We start from the raw sequence: 16,107 nt of genomic DNA, 5'->3' as shown, positions 1-16,107 counted from the left end.
TGCTGTGTTGCTCAGGCTGTAGCATTACTATTATTTTTCAATTGTTTTTCTTTTAAACCGCGCATTTATTTCCCTTTGGTTTAATCATGAGTATTTTTTAAAACATAAACTAGTGTAAACTTTATTCCTAAAAACTTCAGATTCATTTCATTAAAATAGTTAAACAGTTACTCGGCAAACAATGAATCCAGTTTGGATACCTACATATGAACATGGCTATAGCACTACACAATCTGCAGCGAAGGTCAGTCCATTAATGGAGGCTCTTTACACATAAATATAAAAATATTTTATTTTCAGATGCTTTCACTTTTAAGGTACTTCCTTGAAGGGGATGTCAAAAAAGTATTAAATAAAAGAAGTTTCAAATTTTCTGTTAGGCTATGATTTGAGGGGGAGAGGAGTGGAAACCACTGTTGCTGGTTACATAACTGGAAATATTTGTGGCCACATGTCAAAGTATAAACTATTTCCAACAAAGTCATTTTTCCCTGAATCTGTTGGTGTGAAATTATATATTGTTATTTTCAAAAGCTTTTCTGCTTTTATTGAAATGCAACAGTTACTGAGCACTTATTATATTGCTTATTATGTAGTTCAGTTCATTTGTCCCTAACAAAACCAAAGCCACAGATGGTCTTCTCTCTTCCTTTGTGGATGTATGTGCATGTGTGAAGCTGTTTGTACATTCTTGGTTACTTTGCTTTTGAAGCACTTGGAGAAGCTCATCTACTTCTCAGCAGCTGGTTGGTTTTATAAAGCATCTCGGAAGGCAGACACAGCACTCCCCAGTTTGCCAGAAGTCATTTCTTCTTTGAAGATTCACTTTCTTGAGGGGTATCGCTTTGCTCATTCAGTGAAGACTTTTCGGTGTATAAAGGAAACAGAGTTTCAAACAGTTCTGCAGAAATTGTACTTTGGTCCCTAGACATTGTTGTCCTCAGGAACTGAACCTGTCATCTGGTTTGCCTTCTTCGTGACTGGGGTTATGTTAAAACAGAAATGGTAGGAAAGCTTTCCTATGCTTTGGATAGGAGACAAATTTGCTTTTGTAGAATTTGTGACTGAGCAAAGCAGACAGGGCCTGGCTGAAGAAAACATATGTCACCACTAGCCACCAAGTTAAGTTGTGGAATCCAAAGGTGACAGCCATGGAAATGTAGATCATCAGCTCTGCTAAGTAGTTAGGGGAAGAAACGTATTCAAACCAGTCTCCGAAAGGGATTCGGTGGTTACAGTGAATGACCACTCCTGAAACAGAAACAGAAGACTTCCTGAACATATGAAGTTGTGGAAAGAAAGCTTACCACTTCAGTCCCCAGGCAATTTACAAAGACTCTTATTTTAAAAAGAGGATCACTGGGCACCTGGGTGGCTCAGTCGGTTCAGCAACCCACTTCGGCTCAGGTCATGATCTCGCAGTTTGTGGGTTTGAGCCCTGCATTGGGCTTGCTGCTGTCAGAGCAGAGCCTGCTTCAGATTCTCTGTCCCCCTCTCTCTCTGCCCCTCCCCTGCTCGTGCTCTCTCTCTCTCAAAAATAAATAAACATTAAAAAAATGAAATGAAATGAAATAACAAAGAGGATCACAGACCTGTGTGCAAACCCACTTCCCGTCACACTCCCATTGTCAACCTACTACGTATTAAAAAGTTGCACGCTTAGGTTGCACCCCCAACTGAAAATAAGCACAAAGCAAACAAAGTCTGTTTCTCCACCAGACTTCCAAGCTAGTAATTAAGAGCTCAGACTGCAGTCAGACTGCAGGAGTTCAAATCCTGACTCCCCCACTTACATGTTGTGTAACTTTAGAAAAGTTGCTTAACATCTTTAGTTTCCTCATTTGTAAAGTGAGGATAAGACTCGAACCACTTCAAGAGAGCACCGTAAAGCTATATGTAAAGCACTAAGAACAGGGCCCGGCACAGAATAAGCACTTGGTAAATGATGAATAGGATTATTCCATTTTTAGTACTTCAAAAGCCTATTATAAACTGTACCTGTGGTAAGTCAACACAAGCTAACTAAAAGTCAAGTTTTTTTGCTTTGACGGAATGATACTAACTCAGCAAAGTAATACTAGCATTCACATGCTGGTTAGGCACATATCGTCAGTGCAGGCCCCAAAATGTGGGCACAGAATAGAATCACAGAATATCAGGGCTAGATGGGACCGGGGAGATCTTCTGGCATAACGGTCTCATTTTACAAATGGGAAGATTAAGATTTTGACGAGGTGTCTTGTCAAAAATAAATATTTGATAGGGCCGCCTAGGTGGCTTAGTCAGTTAAGTGTCTGACTTTGGCTCAGGTCATGATCTAGGAGTTTGTGAGTTCGAGCCCCGCGTCGGGCTCTGTGCTGACAGCTCAGAGCCCGGAGCCTGCTTCACATTCGGTGACTCCCTCTCTCTCTGCACCTCATGCTGGCACTCTCTCTTTCTCTCTTAAAATAAAAAAACATTAAAAAATGAATATTTGATAGATAAGTCATTAACTAGGGCAGGAAGGAAAAAAATAAAGGAACACAGACAACTAACTTCTGAGGGTTAAAATCCACATGCAGTGCCTCTAAAAGACATCTCACCTGCTTTATTTTTCCTGAGATTGCCGAGAATGACATGGCACTTGTACTGATGGACAGATGACCAGATAAACATCATCATTCCGAGGATATGGAACCACCGGGCTTGCATCAAGAGATTTTTCCCTATCACATAGACTACAGAAAAAAGAGTTACCTTATTGGCCAAAATGCAAAATTTCAGAGGCTCAGGGAACGAAACGATCATACAGTTAGAACACAATTATCCGATTGCTCTGTTCCTCAGGACTAGAAAATTATCGTCATGTAATTTACCAAGGACAGAGGGGAGAAGAAAAGGGTATGCTTTCCAGCCCGGGGCAGCTTCAGTGGTCCCTGACAGAGAACTCCACATTGACACATTCTCCTGTTCCCTTTTCAAACGCTTCAAGCACAGAGGTCAGCTCTGCCTCCTACTCTTTTTTTTTTTTTTTAAGTTTATTTATTTTGAGAGAGACAGAGAGTGTGTGAGCTTGGGAGGCACAGAGAGACAGGGAGAATCCCAAGCAGGCTCTATGCTGCCAGTGCAGAGCCCAAGGTGGGACTTGAACTCACAAACTGTGAGATCATGATCTGAGCCGAAGTCAAGAGCTGGACACCCAACCAACTGAGCCACCCAGGTGCCCAAACTCTTGGTGTCTCATACTCTTGTGTGGTAAGGCCACTGTGCATTTATATTTCTAAGCCTGGTTTTATGTCTTATTTCTTATAGTCTACCGTGAGAACACTTTCTAAAGGAATCCCACCCTGGGCTGCAGCCCTAAGCTATTCAGGGGAGACCCTGAATGCAGAACACAGACTTGACTGGCTCCAGCCAATGAAGAAAATCACTGCAAGTAAAGGCTCAGCATGGGGCTTCTCAAAAGAGGAGAAATGTAAACTGCAAGATGAAAAATCAAACAGTATCCCTCTAATCTCTGATTAGAGAGAACCACGTTAGAGGGATTTAGTTCAGAAGCAGAAACACTCAAAAGTATCATCTTCCTCTTTCTTCTTCAGCTACCAAGAAGACAGGAAGAATTCAGGTCTTCTGGGGGCTGGCATCAGAAAAGCAAATTAAGGACTTCCTTGTGATCAGCAGGAAGCAGGCAAGCTAGTTAGGAACCTGACTGAAGAAACAAAGCTGTCCATTGACTGCAGGAAAGAGCCTGAGGGTCTGGAGCCAGGAGAGAGCCCCTACAGAGCTGACTCAGGTAAGAGAACCAAGGATCGTACTATTCCATATGGGTACCTGAAGGCAGGGCTCAGCTGATGACAGCTGGGCTAATGAAAGTCCACCAATATCTACCTGTGTTAATTTCTTTTAAAAACTTGTCCCATATAAACAGTTTACTATAGACTCTTAACGTTTACTAGATTTAGCCATTTAACTAAAAGGTTATCTTTTCAGAAGTTAAAAATAAAATGTGAAAAATAGTTTTAAATTCAGCTGTAAGAGCAAGTCACTCTAGGATTAAAAACTGAGGCAAGTGTTTGAGAGTTCACATCACTGCCAGAAGACCTGCTCTGAATCCGAGAAAGTACCTATGAGGAAAAAAGATTTCTAAGAGTACGTTGGAATTATAATGTGGGGAAGGGGAGTCAGGTGGAAGGCTGAGGCTCCAATCTGTGTAGTATTTAACTCTTTGTTTATTCATTAATTACTGACTGTCTACTGAGCCTGGCATCTCGCACAAGGCACAAGGCAGTGAATAAGTAAGGTAAAATCCCAGTCCTCATGAATCCACATTCTAGTGGCAAGAGGCAAACAGAAACAAGTAGACAAACCTATAATCAAGACAGGTTCAGGCAGAGATGGCACTCTGGAGAAAATAAAATACAACATATAATGGAGAGTGGTTGGAGGAAGACCCTCTAGAGTTTAAACATTTTTTTTTTAAGATTTCATTTTTAAGTAATCTCGATGTGGGGCTCAAACTCACAACCCCGAGATCAAGAGTTGCATGCTCCAACTGACTGAGCCAGCCAGCGCCCGACCCTCCAGACTTTGAAGACAAGGTGGTACGAAGGTGTGGGCAGCTTACAGACATTCTTTCCTTTCCCTTTCACAAAAATCCTCTGAAATCAGGATGTGTCCCTAATTACAGATGAAGGTTCTGAGGCTCAGAGTGGTTAAACAAGCCAGAATTCAGATTCAAGCCCCACTGAGTCCTAAGCTCATGCTTATTCCCATCAGACCTTGCAGCTGGCAAATGCCCCAGTGTGTTCCCTCTCAATGAATTCCTGAAACCAGTTCTCGCCACATTGTCCCAAAAGCCTGTATATGACCTCTTGAAAGATAAGTAGGTGAAAAAGAAGACAGCTTCAGAAATGAGTGTCTGGAAAGTGATTTTTGTGGGTGTCTCAGCAGCCTTTTCTTTCTTTTCTACCGTATAGGAGGGAGGGCAAAAACAGTGGTCCAGCCAGCAGATGAAACTCCAGGAGAGATGTGTAATGCCAATGGAGGCTAACAGACTGAAAGCTAGTGGGTTAGTCACATGCTTCAGAAAGCTCCTTTGGGTGGAAATCCCAGTAATGTTCACCACAGATAATAGTTCACACCTTGATATGGCCTGCACATGAAAGAAAGCCAACGCAGAAAGCTCAGGGGGGAAATGCTGATTTGATTAAATTCAGTGGAATCAGATGGAGAGATGCTAGCTGAGCGGCTGGAGCCAATAAATAATTCATGAATTAAGAAAGATTGTTAATAAATTGTACTCTACAATCATTCCTCAAGCCATAAAGGCCTTGGGTTATATACCACAGCAGCACAGAGAGGATTTTCAAGGGGCTACTCTGATACTGAAATCAAACCTGAGGAGAAAGCTTACTGAGTATTCTAAATATCAGACTTTGGTCTCTATTTACAAGGATGGAAAGGGCAGCTTTACAGAACATGGAGAAGTGAACTCAGAACAGTCATGAATAGTCTGCCTTACAGTGTCCAGGCAGATGGATACCAAGGGTCCAGGGTAAAGTTAGCCTCAGCACTAAAAACTAACTTCATTTACCCCAAATGACTTGAGTTCTATGTAGTAAGTATGCACTGTTTTTACAAAAATGATAGTCATAAATGTTTTATCTTCAGCCTCCCTTCCCCCACCAAAATATACTTTACTTCCTCCTCATAAACAAAGACCATGATTTTGCTTCTCTCTTCCTGGCTAGTGGGAGCTCAGAAGTGTTCAGACACAATTCTGATTTACCACAGTACCCTTCTGTCCTCTCCCCTCAAGCTGCCTCACTTGAAGAAAAGCTCTGTTATAACTGGAATCATCCTAAGACCTAAATGACCTAAGCTTAAAATGGCTTTCTACTCCCTCTTCAAATCACAACTATTCTCCAGGAGCCCAGGCCACCCCTTCCTCCTCTGGTTTTCTGAGATTTAATCCTGTACCACCCTTCCCCTTCCACACGTGCACACCAGAGGGACTGAGGCTTTGGTGAGACAACATTCTCTGCTGACCCTTTCTCTTGTTCTTGGGTGTTCCCCTGCTTCCTGTCCGACTCCTGACCACACTCTCTCTTTCCTTCCAGACTAACTCCACATGAGTTCAGTGACTTCATTCCCACCAAGGGAGGCCCATGTCCCAATTCTTCACCCTTGCACCTCCTGAACACTTGGCACTTTAATATCTTTACAGGCATTAGTGCTTAGGTAAGTGTCTTTCAGGTTTCAGCAGTTTTGTAACAGTTAATGTATATACCCTTGGGCATGCTGACTTTTTCAACCTACTAGTAGAGTCCAAACTCTTCATATGCAAAGTGAGTTGAGCAGGTCTACTTTCAAACTGCCCTAAAGCTTGGTGGGGCGCTTTGCCTCAAGAGTACCTCATATGCCCAGTGACTCAGCTAACAGACCCCAGGAACCACTCACCATTTCTGCCGTCCATTGGCACTTGGCTCAGCACAGTTAGGCCGATGAGGACGTAGTAGACGAGTCCAAAACAGTACTGCACAACGTGAATCACAGCATTGGAGAAGACACTGACATAGAAGCACTCGAAGAGCCTTCTCAGGCTGTGGAGCCACAGAAATACTAACACTAAGAATGCAGACAGCGCCAGCTCACTCCCTAGAATTCAGAATGCAACACGTTAGCATCTTTCTTTCCAGGACTAATCCAAAGTTGGATTTTTTCCTACTGTTCAACACAGTATTAAGTAAGATTAGAGCTAGGAGAGGGCCCTAAAAATCATCTGGTCTAATACTTTTTTTTTTTTTTTTTTTAAGTCATGAGGAAGTGGGCCAAGTGAAGCTAAGGAATTTGGCTAGTGACAAACTCAGGTCTCTTGACTCTCCGTCATGTGAAAGCCTTCTAGGTTACATGTATGTCACTGTGAAGGAGTCCGTGCACTCAGAACCTGAGGACTGTGGATCTCCGGTCCCTGGCACGACCAGCCAGATGAAGACAGTCCGGAAGAGTGCCCACATGACTTCTAACAATCCCAGCTGGTGGGATCCCTGAGTAAGGGGAGACAAGAGACCAAGGCACCTGGAGAGGCAGAAAAGGGGACAGGAACAGAGATGGGGGAATTATGCATTTCTTTCCAGATTAAAAAAAAAAAAAAAAGAAAATTATACTTTTAGCAGACTCTGACCCTTAAGATCTATCTTCCTACCTGCCTCTCACCCCTCTGTCAAAAGAACTGGGAAGAAATACTGGTTTTCAAGTGGCATAACACCTAGACTTTTTAAAATGAATGTCATACGTGCACACACGCACACACAAAGGGAGAGATGAAGTTTTAATGGCTAATGTGGGATTTGCTGAGGTATCCTCTGCTCCCAAAGGGGATCTGCATAGGTCTTCCCTTTCAGTTGCCATCTTTTGCAACGAGTTCCTCTGGTTATACAGAAAAGGATTGTTCCTACCAAGCCAGTGGTTTGGCTGCTGGAACAAAGGACAGAGGGAACGAGAGAACGATTTGTTTCTAATTCTGTCCCTCAGCCTCCGCCTGACATTAACTGAAACCACCATATGGTTTTCACCTTCAATTCCTTTAAAAATCCTCCAATTTTTGAAATCGGTCTAGGTATCCTTTACCAGAAGTAAAGTGAGGTGAATTTAAGGGCTCTTTTGTAATCATCTGGTCAACAACTATTTACAGTCAATGTTATTGTATAAGTAAAGCTTACAGTATAACAAACATTTTTTTAACTGGTGATCAAAAAGTAATTTCCTGTCATATTTCTGGGGTTCGGAGACATGATTTTGGTTCAGCGAAACAAATGATAAATGTTTTGAGGCAAACCCGAGGGATCCTAAGAACTTTTCCACTGAATTGTAAAGACTTTTGTATATATTAATCAGTAGTACTAAAAATATCAGAGGGAGAACGGTCTGTCCTGTACACAGCACAGCCCTTGCTGGGAAGTCAGGGACGAAGAGCTAACTCTGGGGCTGCCATGATCTCAGTGAAGGATGGGGGGACACCCCCTTGGCCACCTGCCTATAAACCACTCACACTTTTTTTTTGCCCTCACCCTCCACTTCCCAGGCCCACAGAGAAGCCTGAGGGTGGCTGTGAAACACTGAGAACAGCTCCCTACAGGCAGGAAAGGCGGGGACAGGACGAAATGGTTGTAACTAGCCAGGGGAGTCATACCTTGGAACTGGGCAGCCCCGAGAATTCTGAGCAAACCATGCAGCCAGTATGGAAAAGGCACTCCCAGGAACAGAGACTGAGTAAGGTGCCAAAGCAGGAAGCCATTCCACAGCACTGAGATGATATAGAAGTGAGAAAAATACCTGCAAGGTTAAACCAGTTAGGCAATAATCAGAGTAGGTCCACCTTAAAGCATTATGCAGGAATACTATTTTTAGGTTCCCTAACCTCTTTCCCCCATTCCCAAGGTATAGTTTTGTTGTTTTAATAGAACCTGAATCCAGCAGGCATTCAGATTTTTTAAAAATCTCCTTTCAAATGATGGGACCGGTTAACTCGTAGAACAAAGAGGCTTCCTGAGGTAAGAACATGATTGACCTCGTTAAACTTAGACAGATGGTCAATTAGCAATCTCTCTTATCTCTGGGTTAGGGGATGGCTCAAGTTCCAACACAGGGGGTACCAGACCCCGGCAAAGAGAACCTAGATTGTGCCAACAGAAGCCAAACGTGAAAGGTTTCTAAATCCCGAGCAATGTTGCTGCAATAGCCATACAACTCTTACACAAGATTTGCAAAACCACAAGCTCTCAGGGCTGGCCAGAAATCTTAAAGGTCCTCTGATTCAGTGTTTTCCTAAATTTCCTTAATTGTGTTGACCTAACTTTTATACTAACATGACAGATATTAACTCATAAAACTAGGTATAGACTCCTGATGGTTACAGCTCTCCTAAAGCACAGTGCCTGTTTTGCAATCAATTGCAACTTCACAAACAAAATACAAATAAAACCAGGACCAATAAAAATTGAAATTAGCAATGTTACTTCAATGTGAAAGATGGTGTTGGTTTACTGAAACCCTCTAAGGGCACAAAGGTCTAACCTTCTTTTGAGGTCCCTTGACCTATACTTCTATTTTTCTCTATTTAAATGAATTCAAAATATTTCTGACTCTGAAAGGTGTCTTCCCTGGTCTTTAATGCATCACTTACATACTGAGCCCCCTCCTTCTGGTCTCATTAGCCTGTGACAAGGTAAACAAACTTGGAGTCAGAGGATTAGATGGAATTCAGCAACTCTTCTTCCAGATGATCCAGAACATAGCCCCCCAGACTATGCCCACAACCCAGCCTGACACCGATCTAATCTGATCACTCCATAGCAACCCACTTAATTCTCCCAACTACTGTTACAAATTCTATCACCAAATCTGCCCTTGCTGAGCTATCCTGTTCTGATCTTCTATCCCAGTTCTGATCTTCTCTGGGCTCAAAAGCCTAGTTTCATCAAAAGTTCATCAGTGTCACTTCCAATACCCCACCCCCCACCCAGCCACTGGCTTTTGGTTGCCTTCCAGGGTCTCTAAGACATGCTTCCTAGAACTGAGTGCAGGTATGGTCTGAGCTACAAGAGCGGAGCAGAATGTCAGCAGAGCCCTGCTTTGCAGCCTTCCTCGGAATGGCTAGCTTCTGAAAAGCATCTTCTGGGCCAGCCACTCTACCTACTTCATTTTTCCACAGACACTTATTGAGAACTTAGAACGCTGCCAGGCAATGAATGTTCTAGGACCCAGGAACTCAGCAGGAAGCAAACAGACTGGGTCCCTGCCTTGATTATCTTTCAGCATATGATCAACAAATGAACCTATAGATGTCTAGCATAATCTTGGGGTAGGAGACAGAGAGGGTGCAGAGGGGAGGCCATTCTGCACAGGTGGTCAAGGATGGCCTCTCTGGAAGTGACATCTGGCTAGAATGAACAACCCCGGTGAACTTCCAGGGCAAAGAATTTTCTAGGCAGAGAAATGACAAACACAAAGGCCCTGAGGAACAATAAAGGACACCTGTGTGGAGAAGGATCGGTGGTGAGGTGGGAGAAGCATATGCTATAGGGTCTCACAAGGACATGGGCTTTTATTCACGGTGATGGGAAGCCATTTGAGCAGAGTGACCTAAATAACTTATGTTTTAAAAATTTCTCTGGCTGATGGAAAAGTTCTGGAGACTAATAGTGGTGATAGCTGCACAACAATGAGCATGTATTTAAAATCACTGAACTGTACACCTGAAAAGGGCTAAAATGTTACGTGTTTTGTCATGTCTATTTTAACACACACCCACACACACACACACATACACACACAGGGCATCGCTTATTCTTTTTACTCTTTTTAAAGTTAAAAAAAAATCCCTTTGGTAAGCAGGTGGAAACAATCCTGTAAAGTTTATATGGTTATCTTCATGTGGCGGATGAGTAAATGCAAGCTAAGATGTTAGGTTACTTATTCAAGGTCACACAGTAAGGGGCAGCATTTAGCTCCAGAAGCTCTGATGACTGGAGTTAAAAATCACACTACTGCACTTCTAATTCGTGCAACCTAGACCTGCCTGAACTTGCTTTTAGGTCCCTATATCACATGTACCAATTTATACCAAGCCTGCAGTCAACCAATCACTCAAATGCGTTTATAATTGGTTTATGAGCTGCTAAGCCATATCTTGCTACGTCCTGCTTGTGCTGTGATGTTTCTGATTCACAGGCAGACTGCCGTTCTTATTGCTGCATTTTGTACCTGCTATCTCCTGTTTTGCTTGCCTGATTACCCTCTATGAGAAACATCTTCTACTCGATAAATCTCGATTTTTATAAAGACGCAGCTTTAGCCTCAAACGATAGATCTAAAAACTCTACTCTTTGTTTTTAGACATTCTCCCTCTTTTTCCTCCCTTGGCAATTTGCTTAATTGTAGCACTGTTTTCCAAACCCTCGGGAACAGGGATAAGGTGATCCTTATGGACTCGGCACCAAGGAAGCACCCCTTTAACAACTATTTCAGTGCTTATTATAAGCCAGGGACTGCTCTAGGTTCTGGGATTACAGCAATGAACACAATAGATAATTCCAGTCCTCATGGCACTTACACTCACACACAAAAATAAATTTTATAGCATGCCAGCAGGTGATAACTGTTACTGAGAAAACTAAAGCCAGAAAGAAAAGAAGGACTATCTGGGATGGTAGAAATACTTTTAAACAGGGTAGATAGGGCACACCTCATTGAGAAGGTAACATTTGAGTAGAATTCTAGGAAGTGAGGACATAAACAGTATGACTGTGTGGGGAAAAAGTTTTCTAGGTATAGATAACAGGCACTGCAAAGGCCCTGAGGTGGAAAAGAGAGGCCCACAAAACTGGACTGGGACTACATGGGGCGGGGGGGGGGCTAACCACAGGACACAATGAGGTGGTAGGAACAAACTACATATGGCCTTGGGCTCTTCTTGTGAGTGAGTTAGAAGCCACTGGATGGTTTGGAGGGGGGAGGGGGGCAGGATCTAATAATACATATTTACTGATTGCTGGAACTGACCCAAAGCCCAATTAGGGGAGTTATAGGGTTAACTAAGGAAGTGAACTAATGCTTAGCAAACATTGACAAGGTAATCTGTCAATCTGACAAGGTGACTGGCCCTGGGATAAGTGCTTTAATATCACCACCTATATGACAAGGGGGTGCTGTTATGCTAACATCTAATCCATACACAATGCCACGCCTGCTTCTCCATCCTAAAGCCATCAATGGCTTTCCATACACTCAGAATAAAATCTAATTTCCTCCCTGGCCCTGGTGAGCCAGCCCTGCCTCCTGCAATGAACTCGTCTCCTGCTCCAACGCTCCCTGACCATCCTCTCCAGTGTTGTCACTGCCATGGCCACCCAATTTTGCTCATGATCAAATAATCCTGCTGGATTTCCTCTGAAGCACTTGTTACCATCCGAAATTATCTCGCTTGTTTTGTAAGATTTGTTTACATACCTACTGTACGTATCTATCTTACAAGAACTAAAAAGCTCCTGACACATAAGTACTCTATGAACACCAGTTAAATAAATGAATGAAAGAGAAGGTATCTTATCCAAAATTATTCTTGGAGTGAGCAGTTAAGTTAATCAATGAACCAATTAAACCTAAACCCTCTTTTTCTTAAAAAAAATTTTTTTTTTCTTCAACGTTTTTTTATTTATTTTTGGGACAGAGAGAGACAAAGCATGAACGGGGGAGGGGCAGAGAGAGAGGGAGACACAGAATCGGAAACAGGCTCCAGGCTCCGAGCCATCAGCCCAGAGCCTGACGCGGGGCTCGAACTCAGGGACCGCGAGATCGTGACCTGGCTGAAGTCGGACGCTTAACCGACTGCGCCACCCAGGCGCCCCAACCCTCTTTTTCTTAAAATTCATTCAAAACATAGTCATCAAGGACACTACTTGTCAGGCATTGTACCAGGGATGTGGTAACAAAAAAGACAAATGTAAACTTATGGCAAGTTTACAGTCTAGAGGAGGGGTTCTTAACATTTTTCTTCCATGGACTCCTTTGGCAGTCTGGTAAAGGCTACTGGCTACTTCTCAAAATGTTGCTTCAATCACAAAATACATAGGGGTTACCAAGGAAACCAATTATATTGAAATATAGGTAACACAACTACTAAAAAAAATTTGTGATAATAGTAACATATGTACTTTATGTAATTAATGTATAAAATAACAATATCTAGTGATTCATTCTTATAGTGATGAAAATAATATTTTGAGATCTCAAAAATTGTGTGTGTATATATATATATATATATATATATATATATAAACCTGTCACAATATTGCAAGTACTACTAATTCTACTGTGGCTTGTTGATTACATTCATCTTTAAGGAAATGCTAAATTTCAGCTAGAGGTTACTGAAATAAAGATGTAATTTTTTCTAATCCAAGTCTGCCCTGAATTTCTGCCCACAGGTCTCCTGGACCTCTGGCCAGGATTGCTGAACCCCAGGGGGAAAGTCTGGATGATTCTCTCTGCCTCCAGAACTCAATTCAACTGCAACGCTTTGATACCATTTTGAAATTTTAGAAGAAGTACTTCCATATACACTATACAAGTCAAGAGCACTGTGATTCATGTTGGAGTCACCTATTTATTCAGGCTTTCTGGGAAATCAATAATCTATGAGCCAAAAGGAAAACGAGAAAAGCACCATCACTTTAGGGAAAAAAAACCCTATCCAACAGCAGTAATGGAATCAAACATGCCATGAACTGATTTAAGGTTTTATTCTGGCCTCCTTTGGAAAAAATAACCCCGAACAAAATTACCTAAGCACTATTTAAAAAAAAAAATTCTTTAACATATATTTATTTTGAGAGACAGAGAGAGTCAGCAGGGGAGGGACAGATAGAGACGGAGACACAGAATGTGAAGCAGGCTCCAGCCTCTGAGCTGTCATCACAGAGCCTGATGCAGGGCTTGAACATGACTTGAGCCGAAGTCGGGTGCTTAACTGACTGAGCCACACAGGCACCCTTCCTAAGCACTATTTTAGATGCAGAAATGTGATTTATAGCTGTCTCTTCCTTGGTGTAAAAATTACAGGTTTATTTTCACTTTTAAGAATATTTAAACTTTGCATAAGGAAATATATTTAAATAAAGTATCTAGACTTATTTGTCTTTCCTTACTGGCCTGGACTTCAATACTAAAGAAATGCTGGTCTAACTTTAGAGAACAAAACATCATGGAGGTTCTACTCTAGAATTCTGGAAGAAGAAAAAGGTGTAAATTAAGGGAGAGATTACAAACCCAAAGAGTAGTAATGAACAAAGGAAAGGTACCAAGTTTGTTTCTTAGCTGTCATATGAAGACATGCTTGAGCACTAACAGCTAGGGTATAGGAGCCAGAGAAACAGGTGAGTGCAAGGAATGATTTGAAATGTGGTGTCCTTTACATCTAGGGACACTAATGCCTTTTTCAAAATTCACAGCACAAATTGTTAGAATTCACAGTAAGAAATAACGTTTTTCTTCACTTTATAACATTAAAAAAATGACAGCCTGGGAATGCCATTGCTAGTAAGTAGAAAAGAATGTACTGCAATCAAACTTGATTAAAAATAGGATGACGGGGGGGGGGGGGGTGCCTTGGGTGGCTCAGTTCGTTGAGTGTGGGACTCCTGGTTTCGGCTCAGGTCATGATCTCATCTGGTGAGATCTTTGCCCCTATTTCCACCTCCTGCTCTCTTTCTCAAAAAAAAAAAAAAAAAAAAAAAAAAAAAAAGGTAATTTTGACTTAAAAAGAGCCCCTAATAAATACGAAGTTTGACTAATGTGTCCTAAATACTCCTACCTCTTCCCAGAACCTCATTCCCTTTACTCGTCCTCTAAATGAACTGGTTTTTCCTTCTCAGTGTTAACACCTGATGAATCCTTCTCCAAAAGACAAAAGTAGGGGATTATCCATGTTTCAGAAACCAAGTTACACTTAGTCCTATTGTTGTCTGTGGACCTGGGACACTGCCAATGAGAGGTTCAAATGATTAAACCAGGGGTTTTAATACGTTAGAAACCTTATCACGTTCCTCCACATAACTTCCTAAATATCAACTTAAAGACACCTTAAATGCACCTTAAAGACACCTTAAATGCACCTTAAAGACAGAAAAGCCACTGCTATTTTCCGAAGCGTTTGGCTGACTCTTCCCAGCTATGTTCTGAATTCACAGTAAAAAAACTAAACAACACCCTCCCACCCGCCCAACAAATGCAAATTATAACAAGTCTTTACAATTTCTGAAAGAATTCTATGTAAGCCCTAACGATTTAATCTTTCTTGGTTATAAAATCGGTTGAAAGTCAAATAAAGCTTCGGGATCGGGCTTGTCGAAAATGTGCACTCTTGGGCCACATTCTTCCCCAGGGGCACCCACCAAGATGCCAGGTAGGAGGGTCGGTGCAGCCAAAGGAGGTGGCGCCCTTGTGGTGACCAGCGTCTGGCCCCTTGTCCTGACTTTGAGGGTCAGACAGACAAACGGGGGAAACAGGCGTGAAGGGGGCTGGCCTGCCTTCGAGTCCACAAGAGAGTTCCGGTGACCTCAAGTTAGATTATAAACCCCTAGAGTGCAGGCGAGGGGGAGAAAGGAGAATTTGGGGCCAAAAGGATTTAACCTGCCGCCTGTGCACCTGGGGGCACAGCCAAAGACCAGGCCTACATCGGAAGCGCTGCCATTTCCCCCCAGGGAAAGACTCGTGCGGCTCCAAGCTCACATTGCCGCGCGGCTCACCATCTTTGCTGTCCACCGGCCCTCGGGGCATTCCGCCACCTTGGGCCACAACGCGGAGGCGGCAGTGCCCGGCAGCCCAGCCGGGGCAGCGCTGCGCCCGGCGTCAAGGCCTTTCTGGCCTGGTCAGCGCCGACCCCGCGTCCGCCTCTGCTGCCCCCTGCCGGCTGCCCGAGCCGGGCGCTCCGGGCTCCCCGCGCCTCGGTATGCCGGGCTCAGCCGGGGCGCGGTTACCTCTTGGGGACATCAAAGACCCGGCAGGCGGCCGAGCGCGACGGCCCCTCACGCTTGGTTTTCCCATAGCGGATCAGGTCCTGGAAGAGCGCGCAGCCGGGGACCAGGCCGGCCGGCACGAGCTGCAGCACCAGGGTCAGCAGGAAGGGGGCGGTCAGCGCGAGCCACAGAGCGCGCAGCGGGTTCAGCGCCGAGAGCTCGACCCCCGCCCAGGGAGCCATAGCCCGAGCGCCGGGGTTCCCGGCTCCCAGGGCCCGAACTGCCCGCCCGCGCCCCAGCGGCCGCTCCCGCGCTGCGTGCCAGTCTCAGCGAGGCGGGACGTCGGTGACGCAGCGCGGGGCGGGGCCGTGCGCCCAGGACTCTCCCCTGGGGCGGGGTCACGCTGGCCCTCCTGAGTAGTCCTCAGTCCCTAATTGGACTTAAGTAAGCCCAAAGTATGATTCAACATCATTCAAAGAATTGCAAGCCTGCACTGCTGCCTTATTTTCAATGAAAAATGGAAACAACCCTGAGTGGCCCAGTTTAGAATATTTAAATTATTGTACAATACACATTTGTAATAGCATGCAGACATTGCCATGCTAATGATGCA

General features: G+C 43.6%; 1 protein-coding gene across 2 annotated transcripts; it reads right to left on the bottom strand.

The window, feature by feature from the left end:
* Positions 1–274: 274 nt before the first annotated feature.
* On the bottom strand, positions 275–15,825 carry SRD5A3 (steroid 5 alpha-reductase 3). 2 transcript variants are annotated; one of them, XM_060654990.3, is made up of 5 exons: positions 15,516–15,825; positions 8,171–8,313; positions 6,439–6,636; positions 2,583–2,717; positions 275–1,251 (listed from the first exon to the last, which is right to left on the bottom strand). In XM_060654990.3, the coding sequence occupies exons 1-5, from the start codon at positions 15,734–15,736 to the stop codon at positions 992–994; spliced, it is 957 nt and encodes a 318-aa protein (XP_060510973.2). In that variant the 5' UTR covers positions 15,737–15,825; the 3' UTR covers positions 275–991. The 2 variants fall into 2 exon arrangements, with proteins under 2 accessions (XP_060510973.2, XP_060510974.2); XM_060654991.3 differs by lacking the exon at positions 2,583–2,717.
* Positions 15,826–16,107: the final 282 nt, after the last annotated feature.

Source organism: Panthera onca, chromosome B1, assembly GCF_046562875.1.
Source record: "Panthera onca isolate mPanOnc1 chromosome B1, mPanOnc1 haplotype 2, whole genome shotgun sequence".
NCBI lineage: Eukaryota > Metazoa > Chordata > Mammalia > Carnivora > Felidae > Panthera > Panthera onca.
Note: the sequence above shows the minus strand (reverse complement) of the source record. Positions and strands in the feature narration are given on the sequence as shown.

Bases quoted from the DNA above. Each gene is read 5' to 3' on its own strand.
- SRD5A3 (XM_060654990.3), bottom strand. From the start codon at position 15,736: ATGGCTCCCTGGGCGGGGGTCGAGCTCTCGGCGCTGAACCCGCTGCGC. The intron at 6,637-8,170 runs GTATGACTCCCC...TCTGAATTCTAG, and splicing joins CGGGGCTGCCCAGTTCCAAG to GGAGTGAGCTGGCGCTGTCT. The intron at 2,718-6,438 runs GTGAGTGGTTCC...TTTTTTCTGTAG, and splicing joins GCCAATGGACGGCAGAAATG to TCTATGTGATAGGGAAAAAT.